At 42.6% G+C, this 27,846-nt stretch overlaps 2 protein-coding genes across 7 annotated transcripts; one reads left to right on the top strand and one right to left on the bottom strand.

Annotated features, from left to right (window-relative positions):
* Window positions 1-117: 117 nt before the first annotated feature.
* On the top strand, window positions 118-8,707 carry LOC114801102 (phosphatidylinositol 5-phosphate 4-kinase type-2 gamma-like). 2 transcript variants are annotated; one of them, XM_028999078.1, is made up of 10 exons: window positions 118-483; window positions 640-737; window positions 3,062-3,158; window positions 3,699-3,848; window positions 4,644-4,790; window positions 5,172-5,210; window positions 5,331-5,444; window positions 5,737-5,995; window positions 6,924-7,027; window positions 8,104-8,707. In XM_028999078.1, exons 1-10 carry the CDS (start codon window positions 334-336, stop codon window positions 8,182-8,184), a joined length of 1,239 nt encoding a protein of 412 aa, XP_028854911.1. In that variant the 5' UTR covers window positions 118-333; the 3' UTR covers window positions 8,185-8,707. The 2 variants fall into 2 exon arrangements, with proteins under 2 accessions (XP_028854911.1, XP_028854912.1); XM_028999079.1 differs by lacking the exon at window positions 5,331-5,444.
* LOC114801101 (arf-GAP with GTPase, ANK repeat and PH domain-containing protein 2-like) lies at window positions 8,530-27,689 on the bottom strand. Of its 5 annotated transcripts, none has more exons than XM_028999076.1 (19): window positions 27,418-27,689; window positions 18,938-18,996; window positions 18,757-18,844; window positions 18,566-18,651; window positions 18,343-18,484; window positions 17,837-17,971; window positions 16,457-16,578; window positions 15,326-15,484; window positions 15,119-15,199; window positions 14,873-14,977; window positions 14,379-14,538; window positions 14,074-14,187; window positions 13,550-13,687; window positions 12,997-13,056; window positions 12,567-12,718; window positions 12,144-12,234; window positions 11,810-12,032; window positions 11,180-11,471; window positions 8,530-10,949 (listed from the first exon to the last, which is right to left on the bottom strand). In XM_028999076.1, the coding sequence occupies exons 1-19, from the start codon at window positions 27,578-27,580 to the stop codon at window positions 10,698-10,700; spliced, it is 2,622 nt and encodes an 873-aa protein (XP_028854909.1). In that variant the 5' UTR covers window positions 27,581-27,689; the 3' UTR covers window positions 8,530-10,697. The 5 variants fall into 5 exon arrangements, with proteins under 5 accessions (XP_028854909.1, XP_028854907.1, XP_028854906.1 ...); XM_028999074.1 differs by lacking the exon at window positions 27,418-27,689 and adding an exon at window positions 21,934-25,763 and having other exon boundaries at window positions 14,074-14,169; XM_028999073.1 differs by lacking the exon at window positions 27,418-27,689 and adding an exon at window positions 21,934-25,761.
* Window positions 27,690-27,846: the final 157 nt, after the last annotated feature.

Below are 27,846 nucleotides of genomic sequence, written 5' to 3'. Positions count from 1 at the left end.
CCAAATGAATGGCGTGATATACGAGACGTGTGTCTGTGCTGCATCTGTTGAGGCGACAGAGAGAGAGAGCGAGAGAGAGAGAGAGAGTCACATGCAAATCAAATGACTTCCCAACAAAATGGTCGCTCCAGCGTCTCGATTGAATAAAGTCCGCCGTGGGCTGTGGGCGGTGGCCGGGGGACACCTTTCACTGGCTGACGTCACGCATTCGGATCGAACCTCCGCTTCCACGATGCGGGACTTGTCGCTGGGGACCACGCTCGCCGGGAATGCCGCCGGGAGGTCCTAGTTTGGACTGAGGTTTTTGGCGCAACGTAAACCCGCCGGCGGAGAATGGCTTCCCCGAGCAAATCCGGCGTAAACCCCGCGGTGCGACTCGCCCGGACCAAGAGCAAAAAGAAGCACTTCGTGCAGCAGAAGGTGGAGGTGTTCCGGGCCAGCCACCCGGTCCTCAGCGTCCTGATGTGGGGGGCGAACCACTCGGTACGACGGGATTTACCATGTTTATTTACTAATTCATATTTGATCGAATATATTTAGAACCATTAGAACTGCATGTATTGTTAGTTACACATTACACAAGCATTTGTGTGTGTGTGTGTGTGTGTGTGTGTGTGTGTGTGATTTATTTCCTCCCAGATAAATGACCTGTCCCAGGTGCCTGTCCCTGTCATGCTGCTGCCGGACGACTTCAAAGCCAACACCAAGATCAAAGTCAACAACCATCTATTCAACAAGTATCTCTTCGCCCCAACTTCTTTTCTCACCCACGCTAGACTTTATCACAGACCGAGAGGCACTTTCACAGGCCTAATTTGATTGTGCTTAAATTCAATTTGCTTGATGTGGGGTGATCTCAGAAGGTCTCCTCAACTCTGCTTATGAAAGTGTGCGTGGCGCAGCAAAGACTTTCTAACGGACAGAGTAGACACCGGTTCAAATCTGGAGGGACATCATGATGTGAAGGTCATATTTCCCATTTTGTTTGCTTGAAATGGTTGGGGTTAATTGAATTTGTAGAGATGTGTTAACAGATGTGTTAGACAGTGACCACTTTAGGCTAGGGGTTAGACTGGGAGAGATGATGATGATGATAATGATGATGACTTTATTAGTCCCACAAGTGGGAAATTCGCATTGTCACAGTAGAGAACTGCTGTAATAGTTACAGTAACTGGTGAAAAGGTTTGCTTTTATGCAGTGTTTTTAATTCTGGATTTAATGTCCTAACATGGCCACGAACACCCTGGATTTCCTCAATCCTTTAATCTGGTCTGGTATTTAGGACCTTTAGGGGGATTTATTGTTGGCCAAACTGCACGATCAAAATGCTGAAGCAGAAAGTTTATTTTTTTCGGGGTGTTTTATGACCTGTTTACATTTATATTTACAGAATTTATTATACGCATTTATCCAGAGCAACTTACAATCAGTAGTTACAGGGACAGTCCCCCCTGGAGCAATTTAGGGTTAAGTGTCTTGCTCAGGGACACAATGGTAGTAAGTGGGATTCGAACCTGGATCTTCTGGTTCATAGGCAAGTGTGTTACCCACTAGGCTACTACCACCCAGTTTCTGGGTGCAGGATTTATGCAGTGCAGTGTTATAGTTTTGGTTGTTTTATGAATGTATTATAGTCTGTGTGGGTGGTTTGAAAGTGAAAGTGAAGTGATTTGGCAGTTTGGCAGCATTAATTAGCCTCTTATGTTAGTGTTTGTTATGTCTTTCATTAGAGGTTAGTTGTAATGACTGAAGAACTGGCATATGCAAGACCTGAAACTTGATAATTTCACTATACATTATCCTAACCCTATCCTAACCCTAATTTGTTAGTCGCTATTTTAAAGTAAAACTGGCGAACAGCTCACTAGAAAGGCTAGTGAGTTTGTTTGTGGGCATTTCTGTCCAATGTGATGTGAGATAGTATGCTTACTGCTGTCATTTTTAATGCACTGTTCTATTGCCATCAGCCAAATTTTGTTCACATAAGGCCTTCCTATTAAAACAACACCCAGCAGACAAGTTGGATTATTTAACTGCCTTCATATAAGACACTAATGAAGTTTCATACATGAAGCTTCATGAACTTTCCTTCAGACATTTTGATGCATGATGTATTACTTATTACAAGACAACTCTTGAAGTGTGATAGTCATTTGATCACAAGGGCAGATCATCAACCAATAAAACCAGTAAATACAGTTTGCCGTGATTACATTTTTATCAGAAAACAATTTTCCATGTGTTCTTACAAGCAGGATAAAAAGGCAAAGCAAACTCCCCAAACTGTACATATTCCAAAATAGCATAATTTGGCTCAAATGAAGTTAGAATAAATGCTATTTTTGGGAAGGGTTATCACTGTTCCAGGACACAATGACAAACTGTGGCCCCCGTGGCTCCATTCTCTCCTGCCTACCACGACACCTCAGAAATCTCCAGTGAGAGTGATTGAATGTGTGCGGTCCCATCTCTGAGCAAAGCAAAGGAGTGTGAAATTCCTGTCAGGTTGAGTTGGCAGCGTACAGCAGCTGACAGCAGAGGAAAGGACCACCGCTGCCTCCCAGTATGCAGCCATGAAAAGTGCATCAAATTGGAAAAAGACTCCTCTACAATAAAATAAACGTACAAAATAGCATCATGTTCACAGCATGAGGGAGAGGAAGGACCGAATACAAACAGCATAGAGGACACGGTACAAGACGAGGCACACAAGGCAGGGTTAATCAATCAATCAATCAATCAAGGCCTCTCAGTCAATCATAAACTGTCAGGTTAGATCTAACTGTTCAAAAACAAAAGGTTGGGGCAGAGTGGGGCAGAATTTAGCACTGCTGGTTTCCTCCCATAGTACGACGTTAAGAGAAAGTTATGTGAACTGGTGGCTCAAAAGTGGGATTTTGGCTACCATCTGATCTAGCTGTAGACAACTCTCTCCAAACTCGCCGTGACCCTCAACTGCACTGAATTCGGAAAATGGCAGAATGGAACTTAATGGGGGAATGGAATTTTAACATCATGTCATTTTGCTAATCTGTGCTGTTCCCTCTACTTCCAACAGGGGCAATCTTCCGAGTCACTTCAAGTTCAAAGAGTACTGCCCACAGGTGTTTCGCAACTTAAGAGAAAGGTTTGGGATCGAGGATCTCGATTATCAGGTACGGATGCTTTATATCTAATGTTGAGTATTTCCAGTTTGGAACCGATTCAGTGCTTCAGATTCACTCCACCTTGTTCACCTTATTCATCCACATTTCACTCAGTTTCAGCATGTATCATCTTTTATGATAATTTTTAAACAAATCTCATTTCACTATACACTAACTGCTGAGTGCAGATGTGGAAAAGCATGGCTAGGGTTATTTGCATGATTATTTGCATGGTTTTTGAGGGAAGCTTAAAGTCTGCTGCAGCAGCTGCTTAGCTTATCATGACTGTATATTTGTGTTTAATGTCAGCGGTGTGGTAAGTGGGTTTTAGGTATATATTTAAGTGCAGTGCACCACTTTAAGCATTTGAAGTTTTTATTTGTTGAAGAGTTAAGATATATTTATTATAAAAGTAAATGAAGATCAATATAACAATATCAAACACCAATCAATACATCAGGGAAAAGTATAGAAACAACACAGTTATATGTCACACTTTAAACACACGTGTGTGAATACACATTCACATACTCGCTTTGCTGCTCCCAGGCCTCATTGGTCCGAAGTCCCCCAGTGAAGGAGGGCAAGGTGCACGAGGAACGGCTTCTCCTCACATCGTATGACCGCACCCTCATCATCAAGCAGATATCCAGTGAGGAGGTGGCAGACATGCACAACATCTTGTCAGAGTACCATGAGGTAGAGAGATATATGTCTACTTATATATATATATAAGTGTGTGTGTGTGTGTGTGTGTGTGTGTGTGTATATATATATATATGAATGTCCTTCCATACAGTGTTTTCTTTCCAGAGAGTGTTTTATTATCCATTTTCTGTGAGCATCAGCCATGGCCATTAGAAAAAGAAGGATTGATCATGAACAAGACTTGGTGTATGTATTCTGCTACTAGCCATCTGTTCAGCAGTTTACCAGCAGACACCAGATTTCTGTGTGTGCCACACTGCATGTTGTTTACCTTCTTACCAGCCTCACCACCTGGTGTAAACTTCCTCTTTCAGTAAATTTACAGTTAGATGCCGCTGTGATATTACAACTGTGTTTTTAAAAAAAGCGCTTTCAAGCACATCACTGGAGTGGCATGAAGATATTAATGTCCAGTCCTATCCATTTTAATTATTAGCACATTTTAAATGTACAAAGAGGCCAAAGCGCTGTACACGCATAAGACATTATATAACAATATGTAAAAAAAAAATTAAACCATAAATCCAGTCATAAAAGAATGCAAATTACATATTTAAAATCCTATAAAACTGACCTTGAGTGTTCAATGATTAGTAAACGTCAGTGAGAATAGGTGGGGTTTTTTTTACTGCATTGCAGTAATCAAAATGTGTTGTAATAAATGCATGTATGACTATTTCTAAGGCATGCCTTTCTAAAATAAGTTTTAATTGAGATATTTTTTTACCAAGTCCATGTCACTATACATTAACTGCTGACTGCAACTTTTTTCTTGTCCACTTGTAGCATGTAGTGATTTGTCATGGCAGCACTATGCTCCCCCGGTTCCTGGGCATGTACCGTGTCACAGTGGACAGCGAGGACACTTACCTCATCATCATGAGGAACATGTTCAGCCACAGACTAATTGTTCACAGGAAGTATGACCTCAAGGTACATTTTTGACACATTTTAAACCTTTTTATTATGCTCATAACATTACATCTCATAACATTATAGAAAACATAGATATTAATACATAAAAACATGCCATTACAGCTAATATAGGTAATAGCACAGGTAATAATGCGTCATATTTTATATATGCTTCATATAAATGACTATTCAATGTTATTGTCATGACAATACGAGGAGGAGATGAGGATGATTGGCCGAGTCTTAAAGCATTAATCGCAATAATGACTGAATCTTCCTCATCTTGGCTATTTATAGGAGTTGCATGGAAATTCCAGGGCTGAACCAACTTTCAGATGATCCATCTCATTATAGCTAAATATATGAGATCTTTTAGGATAAATGTCTTGTTTTTTAAAGGGGTCCCTTGTGTCTCGTGAAGCAAGTTGTAAAGAGAAGGTAAGATCACCTAGATTTGATCAATGCTGTAATAATGGTTACAACTGTGAAATGATTTTGTCATTTGTCATCAGTATACACTGAAGTACCAGAATAAAGGTAGCGACTCATACATTTTAGGGGAAAGAGCTGCCAACATACAAAGACGTAGATTTCCGTAACAACATGCAGAAGGTGTACGTGAGTGATGAGGAGAAAGAGAAGATCATGGAAAAGCTTAACAGGGATGTAGAGGTGATCTTGCCTGTATTCTTTTTCTTCTGCTTATTTGGTTTATTTCAAGTTGTTCACAGCAAGTACCAAAATACAGCTCGTATTTATTATTCAGTAATAAACTGAATAGCCTAGTGACCCTGCATACTACCATTGTGTCCTTGAGCAAAACCCTGAGTGTCTCCAGGGGGACTGTACCTGTAACTACTGATTGTATGTTACTCTGGAAAAGGGTGTCTGCTGAAAGCCATAAATATTTGAGTGCGTGAACAATGATGTTTGCAGTTTGTGTGCATGTATGTGCTTGTCTCAGTTCCTGGTGCGACTGAAGATCATGGACTACAGCCTGCTGCTGGGGATTCATGACGTTGAGCGCGAGGAAGAGGAGCTTGATGGATCATCATCTGAAGAGGAAGAGGATCGTGAGAATGGCTTGCCCTCGTCACTGCCCCCTGTGGGCTCTTGTAGCACCTCTCCAGAGGGCATTGCAGGCTACATGAACTCTTGCAAAGCCTTTGGCCCAGGAGAGTTTGACCCTTTGATAGACGTGTACGCCATCCAGAGTGCTGCTGGTAAGTTCAAGTTCACTTTTATCAGAAAGAACATGGTAGTATCATAGTGGGTAACACACTTGCTTATGAACCAGAAGACCCAGGTTCAAATCCCACTTACTACCATTGTGTCCCTGAGCAGGACACTTAACCCTGAGTGTCTCCGGGGGGGACTGTCCCTGTAACTACTGATTGTAAGTCACTCTGGATAAGGGCATCCGATAAAGGCTGTAAATGTAAACTGTATAAATCCTTAATCCTACCATAAACGAAAAGTAAAATACGAGGAGCCTGAAGGTTGACGAATCCACACTACTTCCTTTTAAAGTAGCCTGTAAAGTAGCCTTTAAACCTGTGCCTGTCCAAGATTAAAAATAATGTTTTCTTCCTATTTTATCTGTTTATTTATTTAAATCCAGAGAATCTCTTTGACCAAACAAGCCCCATGCATACCGTGTAGTGCAGAGCTCAGCACCAATTTGTCTTCCTTCTGCATTCCCATCTGTCATTTTTTCAGTTTGACATTATTGGTTGTGGCTCAAATTAAGTGTGCACTGCATCTTCTCCACGCTGCATTACACTAAGATGAAATTAATACAAGATCAGTATCATCTTATTTTAAAAAGGTAGGTGTCATGCCACATGGGTGAATGATTGAGGAGGCACCAACACTCAATAATTACTTAATAATTGAAAATAAAAGGCACAATTGCCAAAACACATGTGACCTAACAGCCTGTGAGTCCTGCATGCACACTTATAAAGGGTCCTGTGAGTAATCAGGACCCAATAAAGTAACTATGAAAAAAAATATGTTACCATATGCTTGTGCATAAAATTCATTTTGACATTGTGATGTTATGTACATACTCTGTGCTGAATTCCCCTTTTTCTTTACACGTTTATCACATATTTTTCACATATTCATGTCTCTTCATGTAATTTCCAGGTGCACCACAAAGGGAGGTTTATTTCATGGGGCTGATTGATGTGCTGACACAATATGATGCGAAAAAGAAGGCGGCCCATGCCGCAAAGACAGTTAAACACGGAGTACGTATTTTTATTTATAAATGATCAAATCACTATGAAACTATGCTGTCTCATACTTCCAATTGAAAAATCTAAGTTTTCAGGTCATTTGTAACCAATGCCGAAACCAGCAATGGTATTCATTGTATTTCCACAATGTCCAGATGATCAGATGAGTAGAGGTCATGCTAACAGTCCAGGAAAGTTACCTGAGACATAATCATCGTTAGGAACTAGATTTTAATTCAACCAACCAGCACAGAGACCATCAAAGACACATTTATTTCCCTGAAACTAGGTCTTGATTTGACCTCTAGATGACATTAAAATGTTAAACGTGCTAACTGTCAAATATCTTGAGTGGTGGTAGTAGCCTAGTGGGTAACACACTCGCCTATGAACCAGAAGATCCAGGTTCAAATCCCACTTACTACCATTGTGTCCCTGAGCAAGACACTTAACCCTGAGTTGCTCCAAGGGGACTGTCCCTGTAACTACTGATTGTAAGTCACTCTGGATAAGGACGTCTGATAAATGCTGTAAATGTAAATGTAAATGTAATATCTTTCGACAATATAGTACCAGTCAAAGGTTTGGACATATTTTTGGTCTTGCATTTTTACATTATAGAACAAAACTGAAGACACAGCACTATGAAATAACAAACATGGGGTTATGTAATAAACAAACAATCAAAAAATAGCAAGAAAGGCAAAAAGGTGAAAAAAAAGGCACATTTGAATCTTTCCAAAGCAGCGAGCTTTTGCTGTGATGTCAACATTTCACACTCCACCTTAAGTTAGACAGCAGAGATGGTTTCCAACAGTCCTGAAGGGTTATGCTGAACACTTTCTTATCATTCACTCATGTTAATGGGTTTCTCATGAAACGGCTTTTGAGAGAGTTAATGCTGAAAAAACAGATTCATAAAACATACTTCATTTTCAAAAAATACAAAATATTGGATTCTTCAAAATGGCCTCCATCTTAGTCTCCATAACCACCACAGAGTAGGTGTGTCCAATCATTTGACTGGTAGTATACAATAGTACCAAGCCTGTTGAAGGTTTTAACTCATGTCTTTTGCATTTTCAAAGGCTGGAGCAGAGATCTCCACTGTGCACCCTGAGCAGTACGCCAAGCGTTTCCTTGAGTTCATCACCAACATATTTGCCTGAGACCTTCCCATCTGCCATTACACTATTTATATTTATAGCTGAAGCAGTGTAATTTTGTCAATCAGAATATTATTTAAAGCATAAAATATACTTTGAATTGTAAGATTTTTAATTTCCAGCACAAGATAAACTTTGTCAGCTTTATGTGCCTAAGTTATTGTCAGATGTGACTGATTCATAGCGTTCATTGCATTTCGTAAATACGTTGAAATTTTAGATGAGAATAAACTTATTTATATTAGATTTAAATAATCTTTTTAAGTAATCACTGTGCTTCTGTGTGTGTCCTGCAGAGTGTATTAATGGGTAAAACTCACTGATGCAAAAAGAACCACAACCTCAACACATATTATAAAAGATTTTATTCAGCTTATGATTTTTTTTTCTCCTGTTGTTCCTCCTTTTTTGACTGGTCTTTTAAAAGGTACTGCAGGTAAAAGTTTGACATAAAAAGTGATGTGATCGCAGAAAATTAAATCCATAAATAAACAATCACAGTAACTGATGGTAACAGCTGTACTGACAAAAGAAGTCATTTACACCAGCAAAAAATGGTTAATCAGAAAATCAAACCACCGGACTATTTACTAACCCTCCTCTGTCATCAGCCCAATGATCAGTACGATTCATCATGAAAACTGAACTCAAAAAATCTTTACAGCCCAACTTACATTTGCGATTTGCTATTTGAAAAAGAAATCAGTCATTTGTTGGTTCACATTCAACCATGAGACTAAACTCATTTCAAATGTCCCCCAAAATCTTATATTTCTGAATAATGAAAATAAACAACTGACAACACCCACATACAATCACATTTAGTAACTGGACAACAGTTTTGCATTTGGCATTTTGCAAGCCAACAACCTAGTGAGTTCAAAGAATAAAGTAAATAGAGTGAAACTGCATGTTCATTTTTTTCATTTCAGATGAAGGAAATGAATGAAATAATGTACTCTTCTGTGGTCATTCAAGCATTAGAATACATATATAGTTTTGCTTAATGTGCAAAAAAATTACTGCTCTATTGGAATGCACTGGCCTTGTAACTGTAATCTTGTTCTATGGCACCTGGTTTTTACATGAGCTATTCTCAAGTAATTATTGGAAACTAGGATCATAATGCCTGTAAAAGTGCTTATTTGCCCGCATGTGTTCTGCATGTCTTCATTTGGCAAAAATGTCCTACAGCAATCATGGCAAACCTGAAAACCAGGAAGCATTGCACTATTGAGATATATAGCAATATTTTTGTCTATTTCATGGTGTTCAACATTCATTGTCAATACATTTAAAAAGGCCCACCAATACATAGTGTATTCTGAACCTACAGAACAGAACACACAATCGTACAGCGCTCCAAGAAAGTATGATTGGGCTTATTGAATTGAGGAAATTTCAAATACATTCAGTCCCATCAATCGGTCACAAACATGTTGAGTTTGGCAGCATCACTGATGAGAATGTGAAATTTGTGGCAATTTGTTCAATGCAAATGGCAGTTCTGTATATACCGTAGAATCCCATGACCGTTTACACAGAAATAAAATTACAGCAGAAGGAAAAACATGACGGACACGAACTTCGTAACAGTTAGCTGTAACTCCTGTATGCACAGACAGGAACTAAATCCAGCACATACAGTTACATTTGTTAACATGAAGGTACTATTTGTCATCAGTGTATTAGAGCTAATGATAAATTCCATAATGTTATTTTCACAGTCTGTACATGTATTTATATATTTTTTTTGCTGGGTAGAATTTATATCTTTTCATTCAGTGTAAAGGTTTCTTTCCTGTAATTTCTGGCTGTTTATGAGAGTACAGCGTATTGAAGATACTCTCAGTGAGTATGTCTTGTTGGAATGGTTTTTTGTTGTCTTCACCCCAGCAGCTTGGTCCCCATAAAGTTCAACACGACAGCCAGTTTTATGAGTGAGCTTTTTTTTTTTTAAAAGTCATCTTGAAAAATCTGCTGCAGTCCCCTTCTTGCAGACTTCTACATCCTCTGAAGTGTGCAAAGAGATTGGCGGTGGAATGGTTGCCCCTAAATTATTGCAGGTTTCTGAAGGTTAAAAAGCACACCCGAACCCCATGTTCTCGCCTGTTTGGGCAGGATCCAAGCTCTGTGGTGGCCACTGAATTTGGCCCATCACCTCACATTGCCTCTATTTCCTCTGTCAACATGAAGCCAGCGAAACGTGCTGCCCACCCTTGCTGAGAAGCAGGGAATGGCGTGGGTTTGGGAGTAGTGTTGTCCAGGCTCAGGTGTTAAAATTGGACCTACTGGTCCAGTTTGCTATTTTCAGGGAAGCCCACACATTACATTGGTGCTTTGAAGGTTGTCCTGTTCGCACAGTGCTGGGTGCAACTCAAGCATGTCCTCAGGAACACATAAACATTTCCTGCAACCTCACATTTATGGCACATTCACATACAAACCACAGCCCTTTTCACTCAGACGTACTCATACACTCAAAGAAGGACAAGTGTGTGTGTTCCACAGGTGGGTTAGGACACGGCTCTCCGAGAGCTACTGCGACTCAAGCTAGCAGAGCTGGTCTTGCGGGTCAGGCTGGGTGTGCCCGGCCCTGTGGGTGTGATGCTGGGTGGGCAGGGGCTCGTTGGGGTGGTGACAGGCGTGATCTCGTTGGGGCAGCCGTGCTGCAAAAGGATGTCAGCACACTCCTGACTACCAGCACGACGAGCCAGGGTTAGGGCTGTCTGGCCCTGAGGGTCTCGGTTCCTCACATCACTGCCGTACTGCAGAGAAGAGCAAAGGAATGTTAGTATGTGATCTGAACCTAAATAAACAGCAAATTACAAAGATTTGCCTTAGATGATGTGCCTTAGATGATGTGCCAACTAGGGCCCAATATGAACAACATTACGAAGAAATAATAAATGCACACATTCATATTTAGTTAAAGATTGCAGTTCTGCATGCCTGGATAAATATCATTCCAATATTATGTTAACTAGTTTTCTCATACCCATACAAGAAGCTGCGTCATGACAACATCCCCAAGCTGACAGGCTGCATGGAGGGCGTAGCGTGGTTGGTGGGTGGTACCGTTGTTATGGTGTGTTACAGGGAGAGGGGTGTTGATCTCCTCTTTGGTACTGTGGGTGAGTAGGAGGAGCAGCCGGGGCAGGTCTCTGTCCATCACGGCTGTAAGGAGTCGGGCAGAGATGGAGCAGTCCAGTTCCTCGCTGGCTGAGGTCAAAGGTGCTACAAACAAGCGTTGCTCGTATTTCGCCCTTATCCAGGACTCCCGCTCTTCGCTGAGAATGGGTAGATGGATAGAGGAATGTGAAAATCATGCAGAAAGCAGCTGGAAGCACTATACCACTGAATACCTGCTGGCTCTTTCACTTTGTGTGTGTTATTTTGCCCTCTCTCTACCCAGCAAATCCCTTCAACACTGCGATGAAAACTGGCCCCACACATGTTGGAAGACCATACACAGCAATTGTCTATAGACCATAACTGTACATCTTTGAAGTGTGTGTGTGTGTGTGTGTGTGTGTGTGTGTGTGTGTGTATATATATATATATATATATTATCATCTAAGTTGCTACTGAATTGGGTAAAGTGCTGGATGAATAATAAAGTGTTCACCGTGTGGCGTCAGGGGTGGGCTTGTGGCGGCCCTGTGTGCAGCCCTCCCAGATGCTGTTGGCCATGTGGTTTCCAATAGAGCTTAGCACCAGGGTGAGCTCACGTGGCCAGTCGTCCAGGTCTAGTGAGCGCACACGTGACAAGTGTGTGCCCAGGTTTCGATGGATGCCTGAGCATTCAATGCAGATGAGTGCCCCCAAGTTCAGACTGGCCCATGTTGGGTCTGGGATAGGAAAGTGGTTAAATCTGAAGTGTATGATACTGAAATGCATACATAAATTTGTGCATCAAATGAATAGATAAAAAGACAATAAGCTGGACAAGCTGGGCTCACTTGGTGCTTCACAGTCCACACAGAGGTGGTTCCCTTTGGCATTCCGTATGGCCTGTATCGCTACTGCCTCACTCTGGCTATTTCTCCGCATCTGTAATATACACAGATGGACATTTGTAAATGCCTAAGCAAATTATTTTTTTCTGCTGACCTCTGAAAAATTGTCTCAATAAGAATACATATAGTTTTCAGAAGGTGAATTGTTTTTTAGCTAAACAATATAGATAAAAAAACCCACACAAATTAACATGATTTAATAATCCAACATCATATTGCAAGAAAATTAACCTGTTGACTTGATGGGGTCAGTTAAGTGGAACAGTTGATGGTCTTAAATAATATCCTTCTAATACATATCTTCAATATGCTTGAAATCTTCAAGCAGTTGTTTGAATTTAGAAAGAGAATGTAATGTGTGCTCACCTTAAATTTGCTACTCTCACAAGACTGCAAGCTAATCAGAATTTGGCTCTCAATGGCCTGAACCCAGGCATCTCGCTCCTCCAGACTGGGAGCCTCAAAGTGCCATGTCTGTCCCGTACTTGAGACCACAATGAAGTCAAAATTATCCTCATCTGTAAAGAAAGAACCAAAAATGTTTTGGGATAGTATAATAAAATACATTTGTGGTTATTTAAAACTATATACAGTAATGTTAGACAAAAATGTGGAAAACCAAGAACAATGGTCTAAATGCATGAAGTTAATTTTACATGTATTTTGATTCGCATGGTAGAGGTAAATATCAGAGATGCTACACCAGACTGATCATGTACACACTGCATGATAAAGTGGAGAGACAAACACATGCATGCACACACATGCATTAACACACACTGCCCAACCCCATTACCTGTCTTGTTTATGTTTCTTAAGCTACCAAAGCTTTTTAGTTTCCACATTTTGCGCTTGGCTAGGCAGTCATTCCAGAGAAGCAAACAAGAGAAAAGGGAAACAGCAAGGGAGGGTTGAGGACCAGAATAACAAATAAGATTTTAGATTTTTTTATTGATCCTGCAGCATATACAAAGATGTATGAGGAAAACATAAAGCTGCGTCCTTGATGTGATCTGAGGAGACAGGTCCCCCCTCCGCCTGTCAGACATTTATTGTTCCAGGCAAAGTGCTCAGCACCACTAAGCTGTAGACCTAATTAAAGAACTGCTTACAGATTTAGAGACAGTAGATGTTTATACTCCTAACATTTTACATATAAAAATATTTTAGACTTTATGACCATTTTTGAAATTATTTTGTCCTATTCAGGCAATTAAAAGTCTGAAAATGTTTAATTGGTTGATTCTAAGCTGAATTCAATAAGTTTATAGATTACATTCTTGTAAATCATATTTCAGGATGAGGTAACCCTGTGCACCTTCCAATTGAGACAGTGATTGGACACTCACCCTCAGCTTGTCCAATTGCTGCATCACCCTTTTGATTCATGCTCTTCTTCCGTCTGGTCTTCTTTCTGTCAGCCATTGGAGAAGATGGACTGGGGTCTTTAATGGAGGAAGTGCTGGATGTTCCTTCAATAGCAGAATCTGGCAGTGGACATAAAATTAGCATTATTTTGTTATTTTGTAATAAGATTACAAAATAAGATACACATTCTGAATTAAAACACTATAATACAGTGATTTTTTATTAATGTTAACAATGTAAAGGCTTTATAGAAAGTAACTAAATGACCTTTCCATTATTTTTGGCAAGTGGTATAAGCAGGATAATCCAAATCATGATGTGTTTTTTTATCTTAACACACTCTACGGCAGTGAAAAACTCAAACTCAAAACTCAAGCCAAAGCAGGAAACCTGTCAAGGATTATCTACATATTGATCACATGATGATTAAACCTGCCGAGGGGCCACCAACAGGAGAACATCAAACCATTGCAGTCTAATTTGGATAAAGGTTACCGATGCTTACCTATGCTTTGAGACTTGCAGGAGAGTGAAGAGGGGTTCCGCTGCACCCCCCTATTTGTCCCTGTTGATAGTCCACCCAAAACTCCCATCCCTTCATCTACGGTAAGAAGGTTGCCTTCGGTAAGAAGGTAAGCCATTACTAAGCCATAATTATGACAGAAGTTTGTTTGTAATTGATTTGCTTATAGAACAAATTAGCATAATTCCAATACATTCTAAAATGATTTGACCAGCATTTACGCAAAAGGTAAAAAAAATGTACGAATATAATTTAGAATGTAATTAATAATAAAGAATATAAATTACCTGCTCCAGTCCCATCTGGTCCTGGCGCATCTTTCATCAATCCATTTTGACCTGCTGGAGGTCCCCCAGAAGACACAGCTCGAGGCGGACGCTTCCCTGGCACTTTGACTGTGACCCGCAGAAGGTCCATCTCTTTCCCATGGACATTTTGCATGTAGTCCTGCCAGGTCAAAGGTCAGAGAGCTTAAGAAAGGATATATTCTCTGCAGTTGTAAAATATATTTTGTCACAATAAACAGAATTAGTTTTAGAGTACTGCTTAAAACTGTTCTATTACTATAAGCACATGACCCCTTGCCTACAATCACTTCACATAGGCAAATGCTCTTGATGCATCTGTTCATAATGTGATAGAGAACAGCAGAACACCCACAGTTGGTGGAAGCAAAAGTCGAAGACGAAAAAACAGACATAGGTCTACATTGCTGACATCTAGAATATTATATATAATATGAATTCCATAAGACAGGAATGCTGATTCGATGTTGACTCACATTGACACTTGAGTGATAAGACAGGACGCCATTGCTTGAGAGAGTGACATACTTCTTCTTCCACTCTTTGTTGAGAGAATTCCCACTACGTTTGAGCAAGACACACTGAAAGAGAGATGTCATTTCAGTTACATTACACATGCAAATGGTGACATTAAACAAAATTTTTCTGGATCTCATAAGTAAATGGCACCACCTATATTAAGCTGTTTTCATCAAGTTCAGCATGTTTACAATAGCTCGCACCTGTTTAATAGGTATGGCCCTTCCACTGCCAATGTCCCCTTTACTCTCAACACTCCTTCTGTCATCACTTCCTCGTTGGCCCTGATGTAAGAAAAGCAACAAGACCCATCAGGTCACATAAATATTTGGTAGTGTAATCATGTTGAACTTAAAAAGTGCCAGGATATCGGGTTCAGGAATAGTTTATACTATGAGGTGACTACTGACAGAGAATCGAGAGGTTCGTCGACGTGTGCCGATGCGGAGTGACCCCGGAGTGGAGCTGCCCAACTTGTCTGCCCCGGAAGCACCGATCTCCTTATGACTGATGACAGGGGTGGAGGGCAGGGATGAAGAATAATCACTGCTCTGACCACCATTACTAGCCTGAAAGAGGAATAGACAGTGAGTAAGAGCAATGGCACGAGGCACTGAGACAGAAACAGATGACAGTCAGTTGACACAAACATCAACAATCAGGCGGAAGACATTTTGAACAGAAAGAAGATCATCTTCTTAAAATAATTGTTTAAATTAATTGGCAAAAAGTGCATTTGTTTTCATCTGATACTGATTAGACAATTAATATAATAAGTCCACCAATTATTGTATATTAAACCTGGTTGATCTTGTCCGGGCATCTGTTTCTGATTTCCACTGTCTCATCCCTTTCAAATCAGCTGCTAAATGACTTGCCATTTTCATATGGTGTTTTTATGTCTATAAATACTGAAATATGGAAGAGTCAGCTAAGGTAGTAATAAGATCTTGTTAAATATTTGTATCAATGAAATGAAAAGAAGTACAGTACAGGCCAAACGTTTCTACACACCTTCTCATTCAATGTGTTTTCTTTATTTTCATGACCATTTACATTGGTTGATTCTCACTGAAGGCATCAAAACTATGAATGAACACATGTGGAGTTATGTACTTAACAAAAAGTGGAGACCTGGTCTCCACAGTCACCGGACCTGAACCCAGTCGAGATGGTTTGGGGTGAGCTGGACCGCAGAGTGAAGGTAAAGGGCCCAACAAGTGCTAAACACCTCTGGGAACTCCTTCAAGACTGTTGGAAAACCATTTCAGGTGACGACCTCTTGAAGCTCATCGAGAGAATGCCAAGAGTGTGCAAAGCAGTAATCAGAGCAAAGAAACTAGAATATAAAACATGTTTTCAGTTATTTCACCTTTTTTTGTTAATTACATAACTCCACATGTGTTCATTCATCGTTCTGATGCCTTCAGTGAGAATCATGAAAATAAAGAAAACACATTGAATAAGAAGGTGTGTCCAAATGTTTGGCCTGTACTGTATGAGGGACTATATCAAGTGGAGTAAGCAGACATGAGCCTGACCTGGCCGGGGAAGGCCCCTGACACCGGTGTTGAGCCGCCGGAGTGACTGGGAGAGTTGGGCAGAGATTTACAGGAGGCAAACAGTGTTGCTTGCCTCTTTGCCGCTAAAATCTTCTGAGCGGCTGGAAAACATGCACAGAAGAAAAGTCAGTTGATCAAATCCTTTCTCCATGCAATCACCTTTTTGAAGAACAAACAGATATTGTTGTTTACAGTTGTGGCCAAACGTTTTGAGAATGACCCAAATACTGTTTTTAGACCTTTCATCAGTTGTGTCTGTGGTTTATTGAACTATAATTACAAGCATTTCATATAGTTTCTATAGTTTCAAAGGCTTTTATTGACAATTACACCAAGTTCATGCAAACAGTCAGTATTTGCAGTTTTTTCAAGACCTCTGCAATTTGCCCTGGCGTGCTGTCAATCAACTTCTGGGCCAAATCCTGACTGACGGCAACCCATTCCTTCATAAATAGTGCTTGGGAGTTTGTCAGAATTTGTGGGTGTCACGGTTCTGTTGCGGAACAGAAAGAGAGCGCATGTTGGTTGGAACGAGAACACCCGGTGCAGCTGAATGCAAGGAGGCATGTAAGTTTCCACCGGCTTTAGCCTCAGCACCCCACGGATGCTTACGTTTGCGTTTGGGGGCGGATCGAGAGCAGCAGATGATGAGATGAGGGAGAAGGAATGAAAAGAAGATCGGTCTTACTTTGAATGTAGACAATGGTTGGGTGACAATAAGCCTGTTCAGGGCAATCAATGACTGAGCAGCTGGCAGTGGCCATCTTGCCAATTTATAGGGGTTCACGTTACCTGGTTTCCACAATGCTCACGTGATCATGGGTTTTTGTTCAACCTCTTGAGGTTTGACCACAATTGGATTAAGGTCATTTGATCACTCTTCATAACGTTCTGGAGTAAATGCAAATTGCCATAATAAAAACGGAAACAGCAAGCTTTGTGAAAACCAGTATTTGTGTCATTCTCAAAACTTTAGCCCAGAACTATACACAGTATATATAGTTCAGAGTTTATTGCTTGAAGAAAATAAGGCACGGTACTGTATGTATTGTACTAGGTGTACACGTTTGATAAATGAAGCCCTTGGAGATAAAGAAGAATCTGTCTCATTTTAAATTCAACACCTTATCTCAATGTCACCTTCCCCCTCTTTTCAGAGAAACTTCCTCTACCTCTGCTACCTCTGTTTTCTGTTTTGGGGTGTAAATAGTCACCTTAAACATTTTGTACATTTATGAGGCAAAGAGATAATCTGAAAATCAGGACAATCAATTAAATTAAACAAATTCCATAAGCCACATAATTCATTTTTTGTTGATGAACTAAAAGTGTAATAAAAAGACAATGTCTAATGCTTACCCTCAGTAAACACTCGATTCACATTCAGCCCATAGGTGGCACAGGTCTCAAAGTAGGAACAGCGGCGAACATCAGAACAAAGCTGTCTGGCTCTGGCATCCTCTATCACCCGCGGGTTAGTGCTGCTGATCTTATCTGAGAACAGACAGGAAACAGCCGTACCTTAAATATCTGTAATCGAGTCTGTGGCACAGCAAGACAGACACCCAAAAACAGGGCATCATGAAACGAGGACGAATTTCCTTATAACAATGTAACAAAACTCCAATGACTCCTTATATAGCATTGTACAACACTTTCATGCTACTGTGAGGAAACAGGACGCATACACGCAACTCACAAGAGAGGGGTTTATTACATGAAGCACATCAGCAACTTTAAAAGGCATCCCCTTCCGGACTAGATCCAGGCAGTTATATTAAGCAGCCTTCACCAACACCGACTTATCTTATAAATAGAGGTGCAGTATTCAAATACGACTTCTATTTTTATTAATTCTGTCTTACCTTGAGTTCCCACCACGATGAAGGGAATCTCTGCAACATTGCGGTGGATGCTGAGTTCGCTGTAGTGGCTGTAGACCTCCTGAAAGCTGGACTCATTCTCCAGACTAAAGACCAGGATCAGGCCATCCACCCAGTGTGAAAACTAGAAGGGCATGCAAGAATTAAAAGAATTAGTTTAAACCAGGGCTAAATGAGACCCCTGCCATTAAAAGAAGCTGCTCACCTGTGCATCTGGCAGGCCTGGTTCCTCCCTGATCAGCAACAAGTGACTCTGACCCTCCACCAGCACCTCCTTTTTAAACCTGCCACCTGAGAGAGCAACATTCACCATCGGGAAAAGGTCAAATGTGATTCACACCGGGTAGCAAAGAGCTGGTCCATGATGCAAACAGACAGACTGTTTCCAACACACACCCTCAGGGCTCTCGAGGGGCAGGTAGCTCCCAGTCATGTAGCGATGAACCAGTGCAGACTTTCCACTGCGCAGGCTACCTAGAACACCCTGCGTGAAGACAGACAGTTCAGAAACCTCATCACCTGTGACAAAACATTCTTTCGAAATGAAACATCTAAAGAAGTAAATTTCGCTCCGCACCAGACGAAGCTCTTGGATCGTCCGACTTAGCATCCACTCCTGACTGCTGGCACATGCCGCTGTCAGGGAAGAAGAGAGAGATAGAAATTATGATGGTCTATAAACATCTTTGGTAAACAGCGTGTAATGCACAGATAAGTTCATGTTAGATACAGAGTTATGTAAGTCTTCATTTGGGCTGGGTTATATAAGAGGATCTTCATGCAAAGTCTAAACTTATATCTGTGGCAACTGATGTCAGTCTTTCCTCAGAATGTGGCAAAGAAAACGGATACAAGGAAGATAATGTCAATACCTTATATGCAACTTATTCTATTATTATGTAAGAGTTGCTAAAAAACAGGGCATGTCAGGAGAATCTCAAAGTCACCCATTTTACCGCAATGCTTGCTGACCCTTTCTGGGCACTTGGGACTGGCAGGGCCCCTGTTTGTACCCACTCGCACGTCCAGATGGCAGCAGGCACAGCGGGGGATGGGCTGGTGGAGGGCAGGGCATAGGAATGAAGGGGAGCCATAGAGGAAGGAGTGCAAATTAATTGCAACAGGCACTGTGGGGCAGCGCCGCCTCAGTTCCAGTTCATTAACAGCTCTGTGTCCGACCTGGACTGTGTGGCCAAAGCTGTGTATCTTTATGAAAGCTATGGCTCTCTGTCTTGGAAATGGAAACAGATAGACCAAGATCTCTTATACTGTGCATGTCCCAGTGGCGTCTTAATTGTGTTTTTATGCCCCATTCACCCTGCGTCCTTTGCCCACGAGGTCACACATTGCATCTCATCGCTCCATTGTGGCATCTGGAAGAAAAGTCTAATATAGGGACAGGGGCGCTGGCGTGAGACTTTGCATCTCCTGACGTGAATTGCTGTTGTGATGGATGGTGTGTTGGTGGTTACTCACCACCTTCTCAAAGGCGCTCAATAATAGATGAGGAGAGCACAGGTGCTCATGGAAAGGGCTTGACTGTGTGTGCAAACTGTAGATGCGCTTCTCTTACAGAAGCTGTTCATACAGAAACATGGGGTAAAAGGTTAGGGGGCTTCTTAACTTCAGAGGGATTTGGGTCAATATGACACTGGATAAGAATACACTGTTACCTTGAGACAAATGTTTTAAACAAATTCATTTATTCATGCATTTGCGACATTCCCCCACAGCCAAGTGACATGTTCTGATTTCATATTCACCTCCTGACAGGAGAAGATGTATTACATTGCGGTGGTGCCCTGCCTGGAAATTGTGGGCAGTGATTATTAGCTTTAGGCTGACCTAGCATAAAGTTCAGCAGTTCAGGCGAAAAATTAAAGCGTTTTGCTTTTGGTGGGGACAGTTTTGGTGCTTTCTGACATTTGAGAACACGAGATGCATCTGGGATGCTTAGTCTTGCTCATTTAAAAATCTATACATCCCTCAACATTGATATTCCTCTCCAACCTTTGCTCTCTCCTTTGTAAGGAACTACAGATTGCGTGAAGGGAATCTGAAGGCCAGAACCCCACATAAGCAGAAGTCAACGGGTGCCTACTGAATAAAATTCGAAAAAATTGAGAAATATGAAAAATGCAACAGAGAAATGCCTACATTCACACAGTAACCATAACCAGGCTTTGGGCAACAATACATATGTGTGACTGTGTTTCATACTCTGCCCAGTAAATCCCCCTTTTTTATACAGACAAAAAACATCCACAAGCACACGCTTGCATACACCCACACACACTGCTTCTCTGTCTAGCAACGCCAAAAGCAATCAGACAGTGTCATCCTTTCATGCTATAAATTCAGCCCTTATAACTGTGCGGACACACACAGATGCACGAACGACCCAAAATAAAGTGTCCCATCCCTTTTTTATACACAGGATGTGAACTCCACTGTGGTCTCATCTCAATGACATTTCAAAAAAGGTTCTTGTCCCATTTTTTCAAAAAAGACTACACCCCTCTTCCTCTTTGCTTTCCCTCACCGTGCTCCTCTATCCATCTCACTCTCTCTCTCTTTTTCTCTCACTAGCGTCACAACACCATCCAACTAGCATCTCTCCCTGCTCGCTGTTGCCATGGCAACCCTTCCTCCAGAAACTGCCTGGCTCCGGCACGATAAATGCTCTCATAGAAACAGCGGCACAAAAAACCCCCCACACACAAGTGTATACACACCCACAAAAAAGCACATACACACTTTGCCCATTTTCAGTGTAAATACGCAGTCAGAAATGAGTCATAATGCGGGAACACCTCTGCACAGATATGAAAATTGAAAAGAGTGAATGAAAAGAAATTTTTGCAAAAGATTATTAACTATAATCTTTATTAACTATAATCTTATTAACTAAGCATGATGAGTCCCAAGTCAAACTGCAAATTTGAATATGAATCATATTCCAAGTAAAAAAATCCCTCATTCCCCCCTGCTTCAACCATTCTGACTTCTCACTCAGTCCTCTGTAGATCATGACTCTGTGTACTACCACCGTTTTTTATTATTTATACTACACTTAGTCTTCACAAATTATTGATCAAGTAAAAATGGCACATCGGTCCAAGGGGACAAACTTCTGGAAGAAAAATCTTCACTGTTTCCATTCAGTTTTCACTTTGACAAAATGCTGACAGTGACCCTTTATCTTCTAGCAGCCCTGCTGGCTGTCCTCCATTCGCTCATCATTGTTACGACCACTGCTATGGTCGTCATCTTACAGACCAGATTAGACTCATTATCTGCAGTGTCTGGCCTAAAGTATTTGCTCTGCACTCTGTGTGTTCATACAAAAAGACACATCTGAGCTCAGAAAGACAGTGCCTGAAGGGGGATAAAAAAAGCTCTTCATTCAATCTGATAATTTATTGATCAGCCTCACCTAAGCCTGACACCAGCAATGGCGTTTAATTTATGTTAATTATTGAATTGTAAATCAACCCAGGGGCCATGAAACCTGCTTTACACAAAAAAAAATGTAATAGAGAAGGTCAGAAGTGATATGGCTGCTTTTCTTACCTTCCTCCTCGCTAGAGCCCCTCTGCATGGAGCTGTACAGAGGGGTAGGGGTGGGGGGTAAGGTGGCAGCAGTAGGGGGCACTGGTGTGCTCTTAGTGAAGATGCCGCTGATGAACTTGAGCATCTTGCGATCACGAGCTGGAGGATGGGCCTGGCCCTGGGCTCTCTGGGCTTCCTTGCCCCGCCGCAGATCCTCAGACAGGGAGTGCAGGTCGCTGTTGTCCAGGGTGCGGCTCTTGCCCTTGCGTTGCGGCTTGGCAGGAGGCTGGGTGGCAGGGGCCGGCAGGGAAGTGGACGCCAACTTGAGCCGCTCAGCCCGTGGGCTGTCCCGCGTTACTGTCCCAGGAGGAATGCCCATCCCGCCCATCCGCTGGAACATACCTCTGCCCTCACTTTCTGACCAGGAAGCTCGATAAGGCCCCATAGTCATGGTGATGGTGGTGGGAGGGGAGCGCTCACGTGCCTTGCGATCCAGGCTTTTGGCAGAAGGTGGAACGCTCTGGCTGGCCTCTCGAAGTTCACGCCGGCTCACTGTAGTAATGGAGGAAGTGTGAGATCTAAGAAGTGCTTCAGGTCGCTGGCTGGGTCGCATGGTGAGGCCACCTCGGGTTGGGGTGATGCTGAAGTTGGGATCCACCCATTCAGGGATGCCCCTTTGAGGTGGGGGAAACACCTCCCTGTACAGATCAATTTTGGGGTTCTCTTCCCTTGGCTCCTTTTCCCTTTCTAGGGACACACCTGAACTGGTTCGCAGGTCTTTTATTCCTTTGTCTCTGACTGGCACCAGGGGGATGACTTTATCCCTGGGTTTTGGTACTGGTGTTCTTGGAGGACGTCCATCACTGCCCTCTGGTCTCTTCTTCTCCCTCACTGCCCAGCTGGCTTGGATCTCCTCCTGCTCCTCCCCAGCCTTCTCAGCCCTCCATGCCTTTTCCTCTACACTCCTGCTCACATCTTCTTTTTCGTCCTCATCTTCCTCCTGCGCTTGTGCTTTCTGTTCCAAATCGGAAACAGGGCTCCCCTGGGCAGAAGCCAGAGCCAAGGCCTTCTCTGGCTGCGTCCCATCTCCCTCAGTTGCCCCCACAGCCTCAACCTTGACAAGCGTGAGGGAGATCAGGTAGGTGGTGCGGCGCTGCAAGGTCCCTGCACGACTCATATGGCCAATGGATGGCGAGAAGGAAAAAGAAAGAGTAAGGATCTGTTCCGTACGCTATTGCCAAACAGCAGGGCTGGACCATAGAGATGGGCAGCTACACTAGCCTGGAGATTCCCTGATCGCAATCACTAGATCAGTAGAAATGAAAATGACAAAATAAAACAAGACACAAGAAGGGATTCACAGCGGAATGTAGAAAATAGATATTTTTAAAGGCAGGTGGGGAGCAGTGCGACCATCCAGATGGTTCACAATGGACGGGTCCAGGTTTTGACAAAAGACACCATAGAGGCGTACGTCCAACACGACCGCTTAACCAGTTAATACAGACTCTCTACATCCAAAACCATTCTGACTTCAATTCACGGTTGACAGTGCCATACAGTTCCCACATAGTCGCGTAGACACCCAACTCACAACCGTCCGAATCTTTCCTTGCGTTCTCTTTCCCTCCTTCCACAGGCAGCATCATTTCCTTCCATCCCCAAAACAGGGTGATCGCCCACCTCTGTCTAGGGTTTGCGGATGGAGAGCTCACAGTCTAGACTCTGACATTATGCAACCAGCAAAAAAAACGAGACGGGTTCTAATTCTCCATCGACGTGGCCCTGTCACGGTTAAAAAAACGGTTAAAAAAGAACTATACAGCTGCCTTCTGTATCCAGGATCAAATCATTCCCTCGAGTCAGGGCAAGAGAGATATCCCATCCTGGTTGTCTCCCTCCCCGGGCTTCGTTTCCAGTCACATTCGCATGTTATGCCACATGCCAGGTCCTTAATTTATTTCCTCTGTCGCATCGTAATCCACACCAAATGAATACGGTCCGTTATGAGAGTGGATAGCAGGTGCCAGCGGACGATCCTGTCCTGAACCACCATCTCAATGTGTGTGCGGGGGAAGGAAGGGAAAAAAAAAAAGAGACCATTCATTAAGAAAATCATTCACGTGTGGCGCCGTGTGTGACGGCATGTGTTGGTCCGTCTTCCATCGACGAGGGAACAGATAGCAGCGTCCCGCTCTAATATCATGGCTCGCCAACGCATGTCGCCGCGGCACAGATCAATGAAAAAACAGCTGTCGTTATTCCCCCTTCGCACGGCTGCGACGCCGGAGAAGATGCGGCGCCGCCGGGTTCTCCCTCTCACCGTGGGTATAGCACCTCCTCTCCAGGGCTCACTGCATCCCTTACTCGCCTGCAAGTGTCTTAGGCAATTAGCGAGTCAATAAAATGTGGCCAAAATGGGGCAGGAGCAAAAGCGATGGAGAGCGAGCGAGAGAGAGAGAGAGAGAGAGAGAGAGAGAGAGAGAGAGAGTGAACCGTGAGCTCAGCTCAGGTTTGAACCCCTCCTCTCTCCTCTTCTCCTCCCCCATGGAGCCTCCCTGCTTTCTAGTCCCCCTTTTAGCCCGAGACCAGTCACCGAGAGGGTGAGCGAGAGAGAGGGAGAGACAGGGGACAGCGCTGACGCTTGATCTCTGATTAAATGGAACAAAAGCAGGGAGCCGCTTCGTCCTTCTTATTGCATCCTTTGATTTTTATCTCCCTCTCGCTTGCAAACTCTGTGTCCCTCTCTCACTCTCATTCATTCCTCTGGTCTGTCTATTGACCCCTCTCTCCCCCATCCCCCCTTCCCGCTCTTTCAACGAAACGGGAGGAGCACTGAGGCATTGAAAAAAAGAAAAACGTATACTAACCTGCACACGTCACACAGATGAATGAAAGCGGCGCACAGGAGAGCAGTGAAAAAAGGGGGAGACCAGATTAGGCAGCGCAACATAAATGAGGTGGCAGGTAAAAACCAGCTGTATGGGAGATTAAGCCGAGTCAAAGGGAGGGAGAGGCGGGGGATGTAGGGCCGAAATGAGACACTTTCATTCAACGTCCCTCTGTCACTCTCCCCTCGCGACTCTCTTTGACAGCAGCTCTGGCAGAGTGTCCTTCCCTCAGAGGCAATGTATTCCCAGGTAGCAACAGCCATCACACCAATACCCCCCCTCCCCTCCAGATACAGACACGCATGCATACACACACACACACATACACACACATATATACATACATACAGAGCCAGACCCATACTTGTTACTCATTTCCGGTATGTTCTGAACTGTGAAGTAGCCCTGCTGTATATCCTGAATCCTGAATTTTTTATTTTTGATTGGGGGCCATTAATATTCCAGAATCATATTAATTTGCATAATTAGCATTCCTACATATCTTACATATTGCACACTTGCCATATATCATTCAATTGATTATATATGTGTGTGTGTGTGTGTATGTATCTATCTCTTAATTGGCTCAATCTGTGAAGGACACCCACAGACTGCACAGATGAATCACAGATCTTGAAAACTGAAATCACACGGCGTCAGAGGCTCTGACACACACTCACAGACACCCACATTATGTTGGACACACATACTTGCAGGCATTATCTCACAAAAGGGATGTGAAGGAGAACAGTTCAGTGCGTAATGGCCATGGTCATGGAGAACAGACATACCATCCATTCCAGATAGGATTACTGTACGTTAATGCTGTTTAATGGGTGGAGGTTTAACATTCACAGACTTCACTCCAACAAAAAGACACACTAAAAACAAGGACATTTTTAAAAAAGATCAAAAGTTGTATAGTTAGAAAAAATGCACCTAAAGGTGCATTATGTGTCTAACACATAAAATAGAGTCATCTACACAAATATAGTCAAGCCATTTGTTCTAAAATATTTTATGTCTTTCCAAGATTACACGCTTATGTTTACTGAGGTTATTATTAATCATAAAAATAACAATAATAACCTGCCTGGCCTTTGAGTAGAGAAATATCCTGTGGTAAACACCCACCAATGGTGTTTTGTTATTGTAAGTGTAACATGGTGAGGCAAAAGTGAGTATTACAAGCCAATTATTTAGCTCTAAAAACTAATGCACAACATGCACCAACAGAACAAGAGCAAGTCAGATGGGCACAACATGTCACACCATTAGGCACAAGAACTGACAATGAACTGTGAAGTGCAGGTGACACTGGTGATGAGGTGTAGGTGCCAGGGATCACTATTTGGGTGAGAGGGACAATATCAATTCCAGAGATATCAATTTCCGAACTCAAAAAGGTGTAATTATTTCCAAATCCAGAGTCATTTTCAACTGAATGCTAAATGGATAAATCTACAAAAGCTAGAAAAGGCAGCGAGAAGAGAAGAGAAGAGAAGAGAAGAGAAGAGAAGAGAAGAGAAGAGAAGAGAAGAGAAGAGAAGAGAAGAGAAGAGAAGAGAAGAGGAAATTTATGACTGAATTGGCATGTTGTAAATGGAACAGGGTGGTGAACATGACGCTGATGAAACTGGTTCGGCAGCTCATGAGAGGTAGCGTGTCAGCAGCCGTGCTTTGGGGAGATATGTAGCACTCCATGATTAATGCTGAGTTTGTGGGTTTGTGTTTGTGTACAGCGCCAGCATCATGGGCATGCACGCCATCTCACTCTGACTGAGGAAGTGGGTTTGGGACTTATTCTGAAATCAGCCCTAATTTGACAATGCGGAGAGCAGACACTTCATGCTAATCAGAGGCTGTACTGATCTGGCCATCGTTTGACCCTAGGTTAAAATAGTGCCATCCACAAGAATTTCTCCATAAGATACTAAATCATGCGAAAGTGAAATAAAAACTATGAAAAGTGGTTCCTTCAATTTCCTTTTGAACTTCAGAGGATGTGCTATAAATAGGTAGTTTTGGAAGGTTTAAGACTTTTTTCTTTCAATCAAATTCGCCCTGAGATTCATATCTCATATTAAATGCGAACAAACATGCTATTTTGAAAAACAGCGCATTGCTAAGTGCCGTCATGGGTGTAACGTTTGAGCTTTCAAAGGAAGATCGGAGATAACGTCCTTCCCCTTTCTGTCAGCTCGGCATTATGAGAAAGGTGACGGCCTTGATAGTCTAACTGGTAACTATGGTGACACACACATCCTTTTCCTCAGAGGAACACACACTTCTTCACCAAGTTCTCCATTTCATCAGTAGCCGTAATTTGTTTTATTTCTGTATTCAGAGAAACCCAATCAGATTATATATATTATCAGATTACAGACAGATATATATATATATATATATATAGAGAGAGAGAGAGAGAGAGAGAGAGAGAGAGAAATCCTGTCGTCCACTACGAAATAACTGCGTCTGCAAGTTTTACTGAACTTTTAATCCTGTACCGTTCATTGATACGGATACAGACAAGGATATTTGCACTTTCTGAGTAAATACAGAATAAAGATCATTATTCATGCGAGTTTTCGATGCGAGTTCACATGAAACTTACTCCGCACGCTGTGGAGGTAAACCTTCAGGCCGGAGCGGACCCGCTCGTCCTCCACCTTCTCCAGCAGTCTGAACAGCCTGGAGATGGACGTGGTGAGCCCGTCGTGCCGCTTCACCTCCGCCCGTACGCAGGCGGAGTCCGCCACTCGCCGGCGGCCGCTCATGGTGGCACCTGTCGCCGCGGGAGCGTCTCCGTCCGGGTCCCTCGTCGCGGCGACGTCTCGGGGCGGCAGGTGGCGCGCTGGCCTGCCTGCTCGTTTTGGTGTCCTGCCTTGTTTCTTACGCACAGGCTCGGGGTTTTTTTTTTTGCCGACTTCCTGAATACCGCGAACTCACGCTGCTCGTTAACCCCCGACCCCCGATGTGACACCTGATCAGGAGAATGAGCGACAGTCTCTGCCTTGCCTACGTCTAACTATAAAATTATGTA

This window comes from Denticeps clupeoides, chromosome 12 (assembly GCF_900700375.1).
Source record: "Denticeps clupeoides chromosome 12, fDenClu1.1, whole genome shotgun sequence".
Taxonomy (NCBI): Eukaryota; Metazoa; Chordata; class Actinopteri; order Clupeiformes; family Denticipitidae; genus Denticeps; species Denticeps clupeoides.
The sequence above is the reverse complement of the archived record's forward strand: the minus strand, read 5'-3'. Positions and strand labels throughout refer to the sequence as shown.